This window comes from Vespa velutina, chromosome 1 (genome assembly GCF_912470025.1).
Source record: "Vespa velutina chromosome 1, iVesVel2.1, whole genome shotgun sequence".
Classification (NCBI taxonomy): Eukaryota; Metazoa; Arthropoda; class Insecta; order Hymenoptera; family Vespidae; genus Vespa; species Vespa velutina.
In genome coordinates this window covers 9,265,490-9,285,866 of record NC_062188.1, presented here as the reverse complement: position 1 = coordinate 9,285,866, position 20,377 = coordinate 9,265,490, and the positions used below count along the sequence as shown (strand labels likewise).

Below are 20,377 nucleotides of genomic sequence, written 5' to 3'. Positions count from 1 at the left end.
CACGTTACTTTGTACGAATTTTTTTAACCTTATCAATGTTCAAATAAAAAAGAAAATGAACAACGAGATTAAAACAGGGTTAGTTTTCTTCTCTAATTCAACTTTATGATTGTCCATATACCTACGTACTTAGGTACACAGATGAACGTGGAATCGCGATCAGTCTGCATAAATCAGAAATTTATTTTAATTTACGCGGCCGACGTGGAAGTTAACGATCCATGTGGCATGTATCTCGATCTCGCGAGGGCGAGTCGGGCATGAAGCGTGCTTAGTAGTACGGCCTAGTAGAGGCCGTGCCGAGGGCACGTGCTGCACCGGAAATTCGGTGTTGCAGGTGCGGAGTTGAGATCAACGCGAATTAGTCCGGTCTGCTGGGACGCTAATCGGAAGTTCCATTAATAGAGGAAGGCGAACGATCGGTTAACAATCGTCGAGCCAGCTGAGCCACGTATCTTCGAGATTCTCCATGCCTTTCAAAACCATAACCTTAACGATTCTTTTATAATAATTAAGATAATTAATACGCGGTAAGAGCGTAATTCTTTGATCGATTTTTTGTTCCTCATCGAAATTAAATTGATTTTTCTACTTTTATTCGGCTTAAATAGAGAAATAATACGGGAAGAAATCTTTTGCAATTTTTTTATTCAATCTACTCTCTCTCTCTCTCTCTCTCTCTTTCTTTCTCTCTCTCTTTTTCTTTCTCTTTCTCTTTCTCGCTGGAATGAATTTTCCTGTAATCCGATTCAAGAATACAGTCAAATAAACTCTTTTCTAAATTAATTTAAGCCACGTCCAAGCTGCTCGTAATTTTCTTCCTTCGTTCTCGAAAATCTCGAAAATTTTGATAAGAGGTATTATAAAGAAAAGAACAATACAAAGAAAAAAGAGATAGAAAGGAGAGAGAATTTTTGTTGAAAACATACTCTGCTTACAAGCTTTTCTCGACAGTGAATCGAGTCAATACACAACCAGCGTACGTGTTAATTCGCTCTGCTATTCGCCGTGATTCATCGCATCAGCTGATTCGTTTGGACAGGGAAAGTAAATCAAAGAGTGGAGCTTTCATGGGAACGATAACCTGCCCTCTCTCTTCTCCTCTACTTCTTTCTCTTTTTTTCTTTTTCTTCTTGTAGCGCACACATCTCTTCGTCTCTCTTTTCGTCTCACTCTTTCTCTCCCTCTCCCTCGTTTAGAGTGCGTACGAAAATAGTACGCATGCTCGTTGCAGCAACGAGAATCGAGGCGCAAACTTTCATGACTCGCGGACTCGATGGCAAATTCAATTCATGGAAAAGTAAAGCTCGTCAAATGAAATACCATAGCGAGAAACGAGGGAATCCCTTGGATAATTTCGTACTTTCAATTTACGAATATTATGTCATTTTAAATTACGAGTGCACGTTCAGTTGTTAAATAACGAATTTTGCCGTACGAAAAGTAAAATACAAATCTTTTTATAATAAAACGATCTGTAAGATCGAAAATTTACAAATTTACAAGAGAAAAAAGGAACTCTCGATGAAATATAAACTTTTTAATGAATTCTTTATATTTATAAATACCGATCTAAAATTGAATTTGAAAGTTATAGTTATCGAATGAAGCTTTCAAGTTGAAGGAAGAAACTTGAGAGAGAGTTCGACAACAAATTGAGAGAAGAAATGACGAATGAGAAGGAATAAACCACAAATAGAACGACCGTCGGCCGGCCATTCGAAGTGAACTTTGTACGATACTAATTACATTCCATTACCACCCTTATTAGGCGAACAAGTTTGTCCGATTCCGATCGCGATTTTTCTTTTCAACTTCAGCAATTATTCAAGAAGTTCTGCTAGAGAACAGTTGCACGCACTCCTTTTATCTCTAATCTTAATTTACTCGAAAATCGAAAGTGATAAGATCTCATGACGATTCTACTCTCTTTACCTCGATCTATTAATTACATCTCTCTTTTTCTCTCAGACTTTTTCCCATCTACAAATGATTCAGTAATTATTCTCAGTAATTAACTTCCACGCTCTCGTAAACATAAATCCTTCTTGTTTCTTCTTCTACCAAAAAGAGAAAAAAGAAAGAGAAAGAACAAAAAAAGAAAGAAAGAAAGAAAGAAAAACTAAAAGAAAGAAATCAACATTTACGTCACGTCTATAGTTCTTTCTTCCTTTCTTTTATTATCGAGATGACGTTGAAATCCGGGGTCATCAGTTTTGATTTGACGAGCATAGGTTACAAGCACAAAGATTAACGCGATAGGGCGCACGCAACAGGAAACGCCACGGCGCAGCTGCAGTAACGAGGACGAAAATTATTTGCAACGTCAGTGTCGTCCGTAAAATGCGTATGGCCCTCGATTTTATCCACCGCTCCATCTCAACATCCCCGCCCCTCTCCTCGTCCCGTTTAACATCCCTAATGAGTTCATAGATCGGTCCTAGTTAGAATGCACGATTGTATCATCCAATTCTTCCCACGCGAACAAAGCGAGCGTACTATATGGTAACAAGAATGTCTCGATGATTGATCTCGATTATTTCGAAGCTGAAAATTTTTCAATGGTAAAAATTTGCGTTGGAATTTTGCGATGATCGAACACAGGATCGGAATGCACCTTCATAGATCTTCAACTAGTCTCTTTTAAACGCGGAATAATTCGCGCGGGTAAAATTTACGAGTGATACATATCTGATTTATCGCGTTATATATCTTACTTATTTCACACGAGGCTGGATAAACTTTCGCGATCTATCAAATGATCCAATATTTTAAGTGATTCTTAATGGTCGAACGAATTTTTGGATTCTCGATGGATGGAATCACGACAGTAACGCCAAAAGGATTATAAGAAACTTGAGGGAACATATCTTTTCTTCTCGTGGGGGAAAAACTATCTAAATTTGATTTAAAATATTCTTACATTTATTCATATTATTCGTAAGGGGAAGAGTGATTTTTTTTCCTTTGAAAAAATGAAAAAAGGAAAAAAAATAAATTCACGATCCATACATAAATATTTCGATATTTATTATTCATCGTCGAGGTATAATACATTTTCTTAAAAAAGAAAAAAGAGAAAGATAAATGATTCATAAATTCTGAAATTTTTATGATAAAATAAAAATGCTAAAGAACTATGTCGACTATTTTATAGTAATGAAACTTTTATAAAACATTCAATTTCTTTTCATCGTCCTTGTGTACTCGAACACGATCTCATTAATTAACCTAAATATCGCGAAAGCACGATGACATCGGATGGCACGAAATACGAAAGATCGATGACGAGGGTAACGGAAGAGGAAGCGCAGCTGCGATTGCGACGAGCGTGGCGTGACAGCGATTTGCAACACCAATATCGTTCATAAAACATGAATGAGTCTCTCCGTGTTCGATTCTGTCCTTCTCTCTCTCTCTCTTTCTCTTTTTCCCTCTCATCTTTTCCTATCTCACGTAACCATGAGATACTCTCGTGCGACACGCGTCTCTTGTTCTATCTTTCTCTCTCTCTCTCTCTCTCTCTCTCTCTCTCTCTCTCTCTCTCTCTCTCTCTCTCTCTCTCTTTCTCTATCTCTCTATCTATCTCCATCTGCAAGCGAGCTAAATTTAATATTCTCGTGTATTTTCAGCGAGATGAATGAAACTACCATGATATTCATGCACTTTCTCTCGATTGAACGAATACGCGATTCATTTAATATTTTTTCGTTTTCTTTGTTTGTTTTTTTTTTTTTTTTTTTTTTTTTTTTTTTTTTTTTAGTTTTATTTTTATTCAACGACCTTTGTAACTTCAACGGTCATTACCTTTAAACGATCCAAAGAAAAATTCGGATTTAATGACGGGTCTGAAGATTAAATTTTGCATAAAATGGAATTAAATTTACATCGATGATTTATAAAATATCGTGCGTAAAATGTAACATAATTAATCGTTTATCGTTATAGTCTAACTTTCCACCAGTTTTCATTCCCATTTCAAAATAATAATTTTCCTTCGTTGATTTTAATGTAATACTCGGGAACCATCATAAAGATCGTTTTCGATCAACTCCATTCGACTAATTAACAAAATCATTCCAACATTCTTACTTAATCGAATCGTAAATGAAATCGTGAATACTATAATGGGACTTTAATAACCAACCATCAGTTAATTTATTTACCTCGGTTGAAATTCGTTAATTTTAATTGTAATTTACATCGTCACAACTTATCATTTCAATTAAATCACGTTCATTAAAGTTATCTTCGTTCGATCTTCTTATTTATTTTTCTACAAAATAAAAACAAACAATCTAATTTTATACCTCGTTTCATTAAAACGTCATATATAATTCGAGAATTCCAATTGTATACGCAATTAATTAGTGTAGTTGTAGGAAGGTAGAAACTTTAAAGAGATGTATAATGTTCGCCATTTTTTCATTCTGAAGATCTTATATTCGTAAAATCATCGATAAAGGATGAGTAACGAGCGAATATTATAGTATTTTTTATTTCAATATTAAATTTTATAATCATAATAAAACATCGGTGTAGGCTATTTTTTGTTCTGACATGTTTATGTAGATCGACTTAAAATTTATATTCCTAATCGTAGCGCGTGTAGTGAAGTATCGTAAATCCTACTTAATCTCATCTCTCTATTCTCTCTCTCTCTCTCTCTCTCTCTCTCTGTCTCTCTCTTTCCTTTTTCTTTTTCTCTACAGTAACAAAGTCTCAAAAGGATTGAAATGTTTTTATTGCATTACTATTGCAGGATTTCAACGAAGGTTGTTCAGGATTGGTCAAAGAGGATAGGAGGTCACCATGGCAGTCGGTGAGTGTTGCCTTTTATTCGAAGTTGGACCAAACTCCACCCACGAGTACGACCGAGCTGTGAATTATAGATTAGAGTCACGTAATTTACGCATAATCACATGCTCATCGTATACGACTACCGCGTATTCTGAGCCATCTATCTGTTCCTTTTCCACTCCCTCTTTAACCCTTTCTTATGTTTCTTTTTATCGCTCTCTTTCTCTCTCTCTTTCTCTCTCTCTCTCTCTCTCTCTCTCTTTGTTAGGAGAAATTCGAGGAACAGATAAATTCCAAAAAAACGTAGATGAATTCTTTTCTTCTCTCGATCTATTCACATTGATTCTTTTATAAAATATATTTTAAAAATAACATATATTTTCACAATGTAAAAAATTATATTTTATATCAGCATGTTCAACATATAAAAATTTCGAAGATTCCGTTTATCTCATTTTTCTTATTTCTTTTCTTTTTCGAGGAAGCTCGTTTTACGTCGATGGATTCTTAATCAATATCACGAAGTTCTTAGAAACATGAGAGTATCAGAAGGGGTACAAAAGGGCACGTTAGGCTAATCAAAAGCCAGCCGCGGCTTCTTCTTCATTCTTCGCTTGAAAAAGACGGGCCCTTTGAGGATCCGGTAACACGAGCCTCCTTTTTCTATTCCACGAGATTTCTAATTTCCAACATGCGACTCTTCGTAAGAAAAAGTGCGAAAGAAAGAGAAAGAAAGAGAGAGAGAGAGAAAGATAAAGAGGAAGAGAGAGAGAGAGAGAGAGAGAGAGAGAGAATGAAGAGAATAAAAGGAAAGAAGATTATAGAGAAATCCGTGTACTTTCACGTCGGAAAGAAAAAAAATGTGGATGTAAAAACGTGGATCTATCCTTCTTACTATATATCCATCGAGCATTCATACTCTTTTATACTTCCCTCGTTTTATAAAAATCCCTCCCGATCGGTGACAATTCGTAAGCATGAAATGTACGATAATACCATTCTCATTTCTTAATTTATAGTCCCGCCGCATAATACTAATCTTCTAACAAATTCCACGTGAGACTCAGTAATCTCCAACCTCGATCACTAAGATTCACGGAGATACATAGTTTTACATTGATAATTAATTCGTTCGGTATATACCGTGATAATTTTTGACAACATCCGACAATTACATATTGTATATTTTTATAAAAAAAATAATACGAATGGTGGTAAGGAATATACTCATTTAAAATTATAATAATAAGTACAATTTTAATGTTTATAATGGAAAATTTAAAATTCAATTTTTCTCAAATTATTTATCGAGTATCCTACTAATTACGATACCATCTTTCGGAGCAATTAATGTTAACTCTTAATGACGACACAAACAGTAATGGCGAAAACGAGTAGCATATCCATGCTATTGTGTCATAAATTTAGTTGCTTCGTGAACAGTTAAAAAGCAAAGAAAAGGAAAGGACTGTAAAGGGTAGAGAAAGACTGTCTTGGAAGACGCAGTAAAAATTGGCGGAATTCCCTCTCCTCTTCCTTCTCTTCCTCATCGTTTCCCTTACAAAGTCGATCTATCTTCGAGGAGTAACAGCGCGTGGATCGCTTCGACGGAGGTGCATTTCCGGTGCAGTTGAGTATACGTTCCTCCTCTTCGTACGTTCCTGAAGGGATACAACGAACTATGGTGGGGCGGGGGACTTAATGTACACAGCGTCCGGTCCATCCCTCCCCACCATTCTCATTTTCTTCACTTCGTTCATGGCGTCCCATAGACAGTAGACAAGCATGTACCACTGTCAGAACAGTCCCAGGTGGACCTTCGCGCAGTCACTCGAATAAACTCTGACATTTAGTGAATTATTTCTACGTCTTTTGAGCTTCATTTTTTTATTAGAGAATTACAATTTTCACCTTTAGAGAAATACTATTGCATAATTAAACCAGTGTGTGATTAATTAAAAATAATTCCTATTTCGTTTCTTTTTATTAATATATACATATATACATATATACGTATATATATATATATATATATATATATATATATATATATATGTATATACATATATATTTATACTACTTAATAATATTCTAAGAAATAAACAGTTTCTGATAAATCATTCACAGTAAGATGGAGGAAAGAATTCAAATCAAATACACTGTGAGAGCTAAGTGGTATCAGTGAAAAATCTTACGATCAAATTCGGTTAAAGGATTCTTAGAAAGTCGAACAATTTTGTAGGTTCACCCATCAATGGACTTCGAATATCACGCGCTTCGAAAGAATTCGAATAACATTTATCGACAAGAAATTTCGAAACACGGTCATCGATTTTTCAGTTGATCATCAATACGTTAGGCCGTATGTTCACAGACAACCCTTCGTACTTTTCGTTGTCGGTGTCAACGTCGTCGACGGACACGACAACATCACCGTCGTCGAGTTGTCCATCCTCATCGACGAATCATACGCACCGCAGTGGTGGACACACTGGCTTGACGGCTCTCTTTCGACGTCGGCCTACCTGCAAAATGGGTGCTACGTCTTCGACTAGCGTGGCATCAGCCTCGACAGCTAGTACTTCAACAAATCATCAAGAATCATCGAGTAATCGAATCAGTGGATCTAGTGGATCTATACCATCGACACCAAATGAGGAACGAGTACCCATGTTATCAAGAAGCACGGGAAACGGTACTACTACAATTAATCAAAGAAGAAGCTTTAGGAATTTATTTAGATCGGTCAGTGCCAACGATCACGAAAGGACTCAACAGTTTCTCAAGGGTGATCCTAGACCCTCAGATGTAGCACCTCCTTCACCTTATTTACCGCACAGGTGAATTTATTAGTTATTTTAATTATATGGATATACATATATTTGACTAAGATTTATCTAGTTTTAGTAATTATTTCTAGATAGCTACATCTAATAATAAAAATAACTATTTCATTTTACTTCAATACACCTATTTACAAAGTGTACATAGTATTATAACGTACATCAATATCATAAAGCATGTACTGTAATGGAGTCGACAACTATATTTTGTTTACCTATCTTCTGTTGATTTTAATATATCGATTATATATTAATAACGATCCGATCACAGATCACATTCACACTCCGAGAACGACAGACGTCGTCCTGCTCGTGATAGACGAGTTCTCAAATCCGCTAGCGAACTTCTTTCGAACGATATGGTTTACTGTGGACTTTCCGGTGATGCTAATGATCATGACGACGATGACAATGACGACGACGATGACCAGGATTCAACAGAAGAAGTATTTCTTGGTGTTGATGATGCTAGGTTAGTATAATATTTGTCTAACTTATTGATAGTCTTTGGTAAGCGGACAAGAAAATACAAGTTGAATCATTAATTCTACCGAAAAACACTTATAACCTATGATATTTAAAGAACAATGTAAGATCAGATAGTAAAATAACATATGTTTCGTCTCTATTGGACTTACAAAATATATATGCCATCAGCAAAAGACAGCTATATAAAATATATCAACATAATTATTTTTAATTCATGTTATTATCAAAATTCAATTTACGCTCTGACATATACACATTTAACTTATAGACAAACAAATATGTATGATTCTTGAGAAATGTAATTAACAAATCAAGTTTTAGAAGCAAGTGTAATTTTTAATTCATTGCAGGTATTATAATCTGTCGTCGACCTTGCCATCACCAGGATCGGCAGCGTCAGGTCAAAGAAGACACTCCGTCGGTACTTTCCTTGGCAAGGATCGAAACACTTGTTCTGGAAGAAGACCTACCCAAACAGTTGAAGTTCTGGTAGAGCCTAGTAGTATGGCACCACCAATACCAACCGATACAGTCGATGGTGTCGTTTGTATCGACGAAAGAAGGGACAGATTAAGTGGATGCAGATCTAGACGAAGAAGACACAGAAGTTCATCCAGTAAAGGTGAGTTAATTTTTTTATTCATTTCATATGTCCCATTTGGGTCACGTGATCTTTCTCTCTATAAATTTTGTCTTCAAAGAAATAGACAGATTTATTCATGTTAATTCGTATGCTAACGTAACAGAAGAGAATAACATCGTAATAGGTACTTTTGAGCTATTTCAAGCTACAAAAAGAGAACGACAGACCGGCATTCTATCTTGATTGATGGTCAATGATAATAATTATTATTAGGCACGGTTCTTCAATAGACAAGTCGCCTGTTCCCACGACGTGCATTTTATGGACAGCTTACCCGCATAGATTGCAATCACAATGGTCTCGTTACGCGATCGACACGTTACATAATTTGCGATAAGTAGAGAATTAGAAAGAGAGGGAGAATTGTCAAAACGTGTCAACAAGTCGTCGAGACTATTACGGCGAAATGATAAATTCTTCTTCGGTTATATTTAATAACAATTTTCTACGATAACGAATAATTTGAGAATTATTCGTAATCGTAAGGATCAAAGATACCAAACAAATTGAAAATAGTGAATGAAAATAATTTACATATATTTTCAATGTTAACAAATTTAATACAACTTTACAGATAAATTTATACGAAATCAATTTATACTTGTAACATATTCATTTTAATTTTTCTTCTAATTCGTATTAAATAAAAATCGTTCGTAAGAATATAATTAGATCCATATCAATTTTTATTTTATATATAAATATTTTTAAAATTAAAAAATCAATTTTGTTCTTTTTTATCGTCATATTTTTTACGACGAAATTTGAAAGTAAAAATATATCATCCTTTAAGTCCTTAAAACTAATAGTTGACGATTTATTTGACTCACAATAGTATATCTGTTTACGTACAACATAAAAATTAACTTGGGATATAATATGTGTACATACATGTACCTATTTATTTAGCGTTAAGTTCATAGATCATCGTTGTAAAGAGAAGATAGAGTGATCATGCAAAAGTTCATATTAATTTAAATCGTTTTCAAAGAGAACGTCGGAGAAACGCAAGCCCATGAATATAGTCACACGAAGCAGGTGAACACGATTAAACGATGTCGTGGAGAGACGTACCGAAAAGGCTTAACAGAAATAGAAGATTTATTATCCTCTTTCCTCTCTCTCTCTCTCTCTCTCTCTCTCTCTCTCTCTCTCCCTCTTTTTCTCTCTTTCTGTTTCTCTTTCTACGCAAGCCAGTAACTACCGGGAACGTACTTACTACTGTCGAGGGTTCGCGCGATAATTCCACTTTCACATCGCGTATTCGACTTCGAGACGCGAATCAAGATTCTCGGCTATAAGGGATATCCGGTTGATCGCAGATCAACTCGCAGATTAATAAAACTCGAGAGCACAAGACAAATATAGAAAGTTAAACTTATCATAAAAACAGAAACCAAAACGATTGTTCCAGATAAAAATTCATGATAAATAAAAATAAAAAATAAAATAAAAATACATAATATGGACAAATTTTCGTTTAACTTTCGTTTAACGTAATCATAACTTTGAAAAAGAGAGGAGAAGTTTCCTTGAACTTATCGCATCAACTTATAAATATAAAATGTTAGGTATAAAAGTCAAGAAAAAAAAAAAAATAGATAAAAAAATAAAAAAACAACATGGAAACAGTAAAACGTCGGATATAGAACGTCCCCGGAAGCACCCTTTAGTATTCGATCGACGAAAGCAATAGCTTTTCCCGTCGACGAGACGTCGAACTCGTCCGGAGAGTCAAGGAGAAAGGTAAAAGAAGAGTTCGAAAATTTACGACGTTACGTGGGTTCCGTATAACGATTGACCGCTGGTAGAAATCGGTCCCACGTGTTCAACGCTTTTAACCTGCCCTTCCGATGGCCCTTAGCTTTGCCTGCACGTGCCGCATGTGTCGATGAGGGACCAATACTAATTATTACTCTCTGTCTCTCTCTCTCTCCCTCTCTCTCTCCCTCCCTCTCTCTCTCTCTCTCTCTCTCTCTCTTTCTTTTTCTCTCTCTTAACCAGTGAACAACATAATACCCGTTAGCACAACCATATATAATATAATTATTCCATATATAATATTCGTTAAAAATCAATCGAATTGTACATGTATACATATGAATATAGTTGAGCGAAATATTCTTTCGATATTAATCCATATAGATCAGTTCTTTTTTCTTTTTTTTTTTTTTTTTTAACAAATTCCACGTAATTATTTCTATAGCAGATTTATTTTTTCATTGTGAAGATGGTATATTCTTCTAATAAGAGGAAACAGAATTTTTGAACAGAAATTCCAACGATCAGCAAAAGCGTCTTTTAAAACGAGGACGTTCGATCTTTTTTTCCTTCCCTCACACTCCCGTTCTGTTTTTAATTAAAGCCGGAAATGAGCCGTGAGCCTTACTAACCATACCCTTCGAGAATTTTGATTCTGATTTCGCTCTGCTTCTGCTAGGCTCTACTGTATCTCACAGACGTGCAACAAAAAAAAAAGAAAAAGAAAAAAAAAAATTTTCTGGAAAGAAAAAATGGACACAGAAATTGTCTCCCATCCTGTCAACTGTATTTGTTCAAAAATAATCGAGACACTCGTCCCCCTTCGTGAATTTTTAAGACGTCCAGGAACGTCTCAAGGTCCTATACTTTTTTTTCCAATATTCTATCTAAATATATCGTTAACTCATGAATATTATAATATATATCAAAACTTTCTGTAAGTTATTATTTTCCTTTCTATCTATCTATCTATCTATCTATCTATCTATCTATCTATCTATCTATCTATCCATCCATCTATCTATTTATCTATCTATCTATCTATCTATCTATCTATCCATACATCCATACATCCATACATTCATACATCCATTCATATATCCATTCATATATCCATATATCCATCTATTCATCTATTCATCTATCCATCTATCTATTCATCTATCTATCTATCTATCTATCCATTCATCTATTTCTCTATCTATCTATCTATCTATCTATCTATCTATCTATCTATCTATCTCTTGATCCTGTTTCATTAGGTTCGCAGTGGTCGCACCGTACGAACGGAATAAATTGTGTACAAGAATGACGAAAGGAACGGTGCATCCGGTTAGCTGCTGTTACATCCGAGGACCTATATAGTCGAAGTAGAAGGGGAAGGGAAGTGCATCTGTACCAGAGGGTGACATTAGGGAACGAGAGAGAGAGGGAGAGACAGATGGATAGTTGTCGCTCACGACAAGCGACGTCGTTAAAACAAATCGTCCCTCTTCTCGATTTATTTACATTGTGTAAACGCACGAGACTTTTGTGATATTTCGCACGCGATCAACGACAGTTCATCTCTCTCTCTCTCTCTCTCTCTCTCTCTCTCTCTCTCTCTCTCTCTCTCTCTCTCTCTCTCTCTCTCTCTCTCTCTCTCTCTCTCTCTCTCTGTCTTTCTTTCTTAAGACTGTATCGTAAATCTGTCGTTCTCGCAAGACTCTTTCTCGAGGTTTTCTTATCTCGTTGAACGATACCATGGAAATTAAAGGTTGTTCAGCTTTAGTGACGATTAATGGGATATTCGTATCGAGTAACAAGATTGAAATTATACAATAGGAAAATTATTCGTAATAATTAACATATAAGAAGAGTATCTATTTCATTTAATCATTATGAAAGGAAATTCTGAACATTTGTCATTATTGGTGCAATATTTAATATACCGTTATAATTATAATATACCGTTATTATTAAAAATATATATAAATATAGAAATAATAATATTTATAATATACCGTTTATATTATAAATTTAACATATTGTTAAAGTGATTAATTTTATAAATGATTATTGGTTAAAAGTTACCATAATAGTTGAATCAGTCAATGTTTTTATGAAAACATTGTAGTAATCAAAGCACGAGTAGAATCGATAAAAATAACGATATCATCGAACGAGCGAAGGTGAGCGGAAAATTAAGCATTCCAAAGGCAGTGTCCTTTCCATCTGCATATATATTTACCGGTTATACTTCCTGATGTCGCACAAGCACGGATTCACGATTTCCGGTGGCAGTAATGTTCCACGCTCGCTCCCGACCACAACTACGCTTCCGGAAGTCGAAGGAACGACACTCTCGTTCAATCGCGATTCGTTCCTCGCATATTCGTGTCTACTCCATCAAATCGCGAGAGACAACCACGAATGAAAATTTCAGTCAGACTTTAAACTTCATTTGAATAATTGTTTGAGTGATTTATTACCTACTCTGTTTGCAAGACCTGCTGACGTTTCTATCGATATAATTTTTTTTTTTTCTTTAAGAAAAGAAAAACGGATTGAATAAATTTGAATTAATGTACGAATATACGCAGAAGCATATGTATCGATGAATTTAACAAAATTATTTAATTGAAATTGTTTTTTTTTATAAATTCTGTTGAAATCCTTAATCATTTAAACTCGCACGTCGAATCAATTTGGAATTCTTTGGAATAACATACCAACAATCTTTTATTATAAAATCTTAAATTTTCATTAGAATAAATTAAGTGAAACAAGATGCGTATATCTTTTTTCTAGTAGAAAAGAAATTAAAACAAGAGGAAGTTATTAGTAAGTAAACGAGAAAAGGATCAAATTGAGTTTTGAAAGTAATTATTTGTTTGAAAATAAGAATGGACAAAAAAGCGTGCAGAAAAAGTATTTTCTAAAGGTGCTTCGTTTTTTTTTTTCTTTTTTGATAAAGATCACAACAACTTCCTGTATATCCTTCGATTTGTTATCCAGATCACCGCAGGTACTTCGAAAGCGATACAAACATCCGGGATGAAGAAGAGTTTGTCGAAGGTCTTTCAACGTTTAACGTAAACGGTCCTTACTGAGAGATTTTAGCCAGCATCCGCATCTCGCGTAGAATTTTAAACGAGTTTTTCCTCTTTCGTATCTATATCTAAAACAGGTTAAAGTGAGAGTCACACGAATTATTATTCGAATAGATGTGTTTCTCTAATTCGTATATATATATATATATATAAAGAAAGAAAGAGAGAGAGAGAGAGAGAGAGAGAGAGAAATCCTTTGAATTATGCATTTGAAAATTGAATTACGAAACGAGAGACACGTGAAGAAAATTCACAATACCTTCGAAAAATATAACGACGGTATAATTCTGAAATTTTAAAAAAGATTAAAATATGTTTCGTGGTTTGTAGAAAATCAACATGATCTAATTTTGATTTTCCAAGCGTTATTTACGGGTGGAATTCGAGAGTCGGAACGGTTAACAAGTACCTAAACGAGATCTGATTGGTCAATACGTGATCTCCGGCAACTACGATTCGTTGTACCGGAAGTCCATTCTCCTTACTCGTCGTTAATAATAAAGTATTTATATATGTTAGATTACGAGAGAGAGAAAGAGAGAGAGAGAGAGAGAGAGAGAAAACTTTGATCTATTTTTCCAAACGATGATTAACGTCAAAAAAAAATTAATATATTCAAGAAAAATAATAAATAAATAAATAAAGAACTTTGAAAGAAACAGAAATATTTAAGAAAAAAAATAATCATTTAATCGGAATAAAAATAATATATAATTTAAGCTTAAGTTAAAGAAAATAATTTATTGTTTTTTATTTTTGATTACTACAAACAATCCCAAGATCGAAGAACACGATCCGTTATATTAATATGTAATATACAGTGGCAGATATTCATAGGTTCTTTTGCATGGTAAGACATGATCGTCGATTTGATTGACAAACTAGCGGTAAATAACTTCGCATTGTGAATCTCCGGAACGATGTCTTGACGAGGATCACGAACTGTCTGTCTCGTTCTGCGAGCCGGCATCGTGCACATAAAGTCGTGCCTATTTCTGTTTTTACAGCCGCCCCTTTATTATTTTTATCTTCTTGCCGGCCGCTTATTTTCGTGTTCATATGCATTTTCTACGGTGCATCGACTCTCCCCATATATTCGTCCTTTTCTATTTTTATGACGTCTAGCGAGGGAGTAGTGTGGAATTAAAGAAATAAGAAAAAAACAAAAACAAAGAAGAAAAGAAATGAAAAGAAATGAAAAGAAATTGAAAAGAAATGAAACGCAGAAATAAAAAGGAAGATTCCAAGATCGCGAATATACTTTATTCGAGTATTTACAAATTCTACGAGCATTTCAGTGCCCTTTGCGGTATTCTTTTGATGTATTCACCGATCACGATAAATTTTGAACTTCTGGCTTCGAGAAGGATCAAAGAAAATCTTCTGTCTCTGTGTATGCCACGTGGCAGGAAATATAAAGAATTAGAATCTTTTGATATATTTTATAAATAATTCGACATTTTCAGATCCATTCCTGTCTAGTTACCTTTTGGAACTAAACTTTTATATTTCTTGCATACCTAATACGTCGATATCTGTTATATTAAGTACGTTTATATTATTTATGCATAAAATACATACTAGTTACTTTTCCCTATATAACAGATCACGATGAAAGCATTCTATTCTATTCGACGTGATACTTTAGAAAGAACACGTCAAAGATATCGGTTCTCCTATGGATAGGAAAAAGTTTTATTTACTTTGAGGGCGAGAGACTGCGTATCTCATGGCAGTGACAAACGTTCCTTTGAGTTGTTCACAACTGATTCGGGAGATCTTCGGTATTCCTCTTGAATTTATCATGAAGAAAACGTTAACGTAGATACGTATTTTCGAACCGATAATTCTTCTTTTCAAAGATACATTTCAAAATGGCTTATTCTTTTTTATTAATTCATTTTTATTTTTCTTATTTTTGTTTTTTTTATTCGACTTCCATCCGATACATACGATTATGTTGTATAATTCAAAACCAATGAGATAATGTACTTATGTGACATGAAGGATCTAAATCGATTGGTGAAATAACAAAAAAAAAAGTCTGTAAAAGATTAATAAACTCATCAATGATAAACAAACATGAAAGACATAAGACAAGGAATAAGAACTAAACGAAGGATAAAATGGAGGAGCGTATGACAGTGAGATGTTATTTTGGCAGTAGAACTTTAAGAACCCTTCCTTTATGAATTAAGATTGATGTCGTCGGAGCGTCCTTCCGATCCGTCAATCTTCGAATTAACCGACTCGGAAAATTAAATTACTGAATTTATCCTTGATTGGCAATGCCTGTCCTTGCGGTGTGTCACAATCGGGAGGAAGGCAGAACAATTAAATTTCTCTCTTTCTCTCTCTCTCTCTCTCTCTCTCTCTCTCTCTCTCTTTCAGCCAATAAACAACATGACACCTGTTACCATAATCATTTATTCCATATATCTTTCTCTGTCTTTCGATTGATAAGAAAGAGAAAGAATCTAAATAAAACAGTAATCAATGATAGTAATCAATATAAAAATAAAAGTTAGAAATAATATAAGTTTTGTAAAAGATCTAATTTCGAATAGATCTAAAAAGAAAATATCTTCGAAAATCTCTCTCTTCGTATTTTCTTTGACTCTCCAGGAATTTATACAAGGATTAGGATTATAACGAGATCAACCTCCAAACTTGAGCAAATACTTTTAGAAAAATGAAGCGATCTTAACGATCTTAAATCCTTCTCTTCGGAGTATTATTGTCGTAGTCTTCGTAGGCGGTCTCACAGCTTTCTCGGGAAACAATGAAAAGAGGAGGCCGAAAGAGATTAAGCCGTTGAGAAGTCAAACAATGGACTTGATTAAAGATGCAAATCTCACGGATGCCCAAGAATTTCAAGGATCATGTCGCACTTTACAGAATGCACTTACCCGAAATAAGTTTACTGAGAGAATTCTCCTCTAAGAAGTATTTAGAAAAAGTAAAATATTTTTAAGTTAAGTTAGTTAACTTATTTCTAAAAGAGGTTGTCTTTTCTTTTAATTTCTAATTCATTTTGTAGATATAATCTTTTCAACTATCATCCATCGTACAGATTAGATTTAATATATGTCTGTGTGTGTTTAATAATTTATAATGAACGTTATAAATAATAAAAAGTCAAGAGCCTTTAATGAAAAACGATAGAGATACTAGAATTGAAATATACGAGACAACTGATTAATTATAGTTAGCAATTAAAACAATACGTTTTCTCTCGAGTGTATTTAATTATCTCTTTCTTTAGTTCATTGACCAGTGTTATTGTATGAGTCGAACCTACAAATGTAAATATAATAATAGTAGTAACATAAGCCATGTTCTCCTATTTGATCACTCTGAAAACGAATCGTTTGAACGCTTCCCTATCTTGTACGTGCTCCAAATTAATTATGTTAGTCTCTTGTTGCGGTATATTAATAAACCGCAGCCGGGTTTAACGCTTTCGTGCGCCTCTGTAACTATCTTCGACGTCTAGCTTGCTTCAAAGGAGTTTTATTCTTTTCTCCTTATGAATGAAAGACTTACAGACGATAATGCGTGTGGGTTGCCTACGTTCGGGTGTCTCATGAAAAATAATGTCTTATGTTATAATCTATTTTTTTCTTTTTTTTTAAATAAAAAAACAAATTGTATTTTTAATAAGATAATATATTTTATTTTAATAAAATATTGTTAATACAATAACTAACTGATCATAGTGCGTTAATTTTATACTTGCATATTATAAATTAGTTCATCTTTTTTATTAAATTTATTAAATTTAAAAGTATTTATTAATTACATTAGGATTATAATTTTATAAATATATAAATAAATATATGTATATAATTTAATAGTATAATTTAATTATACTATTATACTATAAAATAATATATATACCCGATGTCTCATTTTAATATGGTCGATTATCATCAATCTTTTCGTTTTAATAAATTGATGTTTCAAATAAAAGTTCTTAGGTTTTGAGGAGGAAAATGTAATATATATTACAGCTATTTCATAAAAAAATATTGTTGTCAAGATACGGAAGTTATAACAATGTTTTTATAATAGAAACCGATGTTTTAAATATCGATATTTTATCGATATTTTTTACAAAAATTGTAAAGAATATCAATACGAATCAAAAAAACATCTACAGTGTACCTTTTCATCGATATTTCATCGATATTTCATCGATATTTCATCGATATTTCATCGGTGATATATATGGTATATATAATATATAATAATTATGCTATCATAATAATAAAATAAAACTACTATAATAATATCTGGTACAATAGTACAAAATAGGCACGGCACGATACTTGTGATTTGTATTCTGTGTTCCAGATTTTTGTGTTTCTGACTGCTGTATTCTATGTTCCCCGTTCTATGTTCCATGTTCTATGTTCCATGTTCCGTGTTCCGTATTCTGTGTTCCGTGAGTTGTAATGTGAGATTTATGATTTGTAATTTGCAATAATAATTTGTGATCGTGATCATGATTGTTTTGTGGTTATATCGTGCTATGTCATCTATTATACTCTTGTACTAGATCTTATTATATTAATATTATACTACTATTATGATATAGTATAACTATTATCATCATAACTCTATGAAATATCAATGAAGAGATGTTTGTCAGATTCATATTAATATTATCTATAATTTTTATTAACATGTCGATTTATATTTAAATAAAGAAATTGCTATGATTTTTCGATATCGACAACGACGCCCACTTTGAAATAATTATAACAATAAATATTACATTTCCCATTGAAAACCTGAGAACCTCTATTTAAAACGTTCATTTATAAGACCAATATAATCGGAGATATTTATTACATTAGCCATAATATTTAAAATGAGATACCCGGTGTATGGATATATTCCATATAAAAAAAAAAAAAATAAAAAAAATTTAATATAACTTTGCATCAGCACGTAGACCAAGAGATAAAAATATTAAAAACGAAAACGTATATATCATCGTTCGCGTCGATGCGATTTGAATTATGTTCGTATATCGTAACGATTGTAACAAGACAAATTAGCGATTTCGCGCGAACCAACACGCGGTTAAACGACCATAAATTGCGCAACAATGATCGCGTCGTGGCACGTATCACTGAGAGGAAAATAATAGGATGAGACGATTCTCGTGGTTAGCACCACAAGAGAAGAGAAAATTTATCGGCGAGTTATTTCTCGCACTCCGGCTTGAGCAGCCGGACAATTCCTTCCGACGAGATTTCCAAGAAATCATGGAATTTCTATCTTTCTCTTACTATCATTTTATTTCCCTCTTTTTCTCTCTCTCTCTCTCTCTCCCTCGCTTACTCTCTGTCTCTCTCTCTCTCTCTTTCTCTTTCTCTGACTTTCTATCCCTCTTTACATCGCAGAAAATTTATAAACACCACATGTCAACCAAGTCCATCCTCTTTACGCGAGCAACCCGTCGTTGTAATCGACGTAATCGTCGCACGTAACGACCGACAATTCCGTTCTGTCTCCTCTGATTTTCCTGTTATTCACTTCACATCCTTCTCTCCGCTTCTCCCCTTTCAACATTTCACTCTTTAGGGAACGAGGAAATCACGTATTGCCTCGAAATTCATTTTGAGGGAAGCACCGTTCCAATGTATACTTTCGAAGAATTAATTATATAGAAAATTAAAGATCGATTCAACATTACTCATAGATATATAACGATTGATAGTTGAAACATGAATCACTTCATGTATAACAGACTTTTTGATCGTAGACGACACATATACAAATTATGATTGTAATTGATTTTACGATTAAACGCAGGAAAATAAAATAATTCTCGGATTCTAATTTCGATGAAATCGTTCTTATTTCTTTAACTTTCCTTTTTTTTTTTTAATTCGTTTCCATTCGTTAGAAGAAAATCGTCGAAATTCCTTAAATCGAAGTATTCGTGACTCAGATTCCTTGTACGTACTTTTTAACAGATATTTCTTGAGAATATTTCATACTTTTGTGCATAAAAAAAAAAACTTAAAAAATTAGGATTATGTCGTTTCAAGATGTTAATCGTGAACACGAATTACGAAGAATTTTATCGCTGGCATTTTATTGCAGTTTAGTCTCACGAATAATCTCAATATGCGGCCGTTACTCCGGCAAGTTATTTTGTAATGCGTTTAATCATAGAGAGCTCATAAATTCTCTGCTTTGGTATTTGCACATACTGACGATTTTAAAAATAGAAAGAGAATGGAAGGAAACTCTGAAGCAGCCGCTCGTCCATTCCAAATAATCCGCGACTTAGAAACGTCGTAATTAGTCATATCTAGTGGCGTCGAGAGATTTATATCAGAAATTCGGGGAAAGAGAATGACTCGAGTGCTAAGACACTTTGCTACTGCAACTATTACAACCACAAATGACATTCTATGTTTCATAGACATAGGCGCCAAAATCTTCGAGTCTTGACGTTTCTCGGAATATTCTGCAAAATCTTTAACTCGCAAATCGATTAGATTCTTTATTATTTATCGAAATAAATATGTTTTTTTTTTAAATATGTAGATAAGTCATTCTTTTCTTCTAATTAATAATAACCATAATATATTTATATACTTAATATATCTACTAAATATATATCTATATCTATATATATATATATATATCATTGTTATATATAGATATATACGACTATTATATGCATATATAATATTAAGTATATATTTTATATAAATATTATTATC

General features: G+C 33.6%; 1 protein-coding gene across 6 annotated transcripts in view; it reads left to right on the top strand.

Moving 5' to 3' along the window:
• LOC124946964 (phosphoinositide 3-kinase adapter protein 1) overlaps positions 1-20,377 on the top strand; it is a 39,719-nt gene that overhangs the window by 4,113 nt on the left and 15,229 nt on the right. For 3 of the 6 annotated variants that reach the window (XM_047488498.1, XM_047488487.1, XM_047488477.1), the window contains exons 2-5: positions 4,763-4,822; positions 7,160-7,640; positions 7,915-8,115; positions 8,483-8,754. In XM_047488498.1, the coding sequence (XP_047344454.1) occupies positions 4,813-4,822; positions 7,160-7,640; positions 7,915-8,115; positions 8,483-8,754 (964 nt within the window). In that variant the 5' untranslated portion in view covers positions 4,763-4,812. The remainder of the gene's footprint in view (positions 1-4,762; positions 4,823-7,159; positions 7,641-7,914; positions 8,116-8,482; positions 8,755-20,377) is intronic. The other 3 variants (XM_047488510.1, XM_047488505.1, XM_047488519.1) reach the window with 2 other exon arrangements.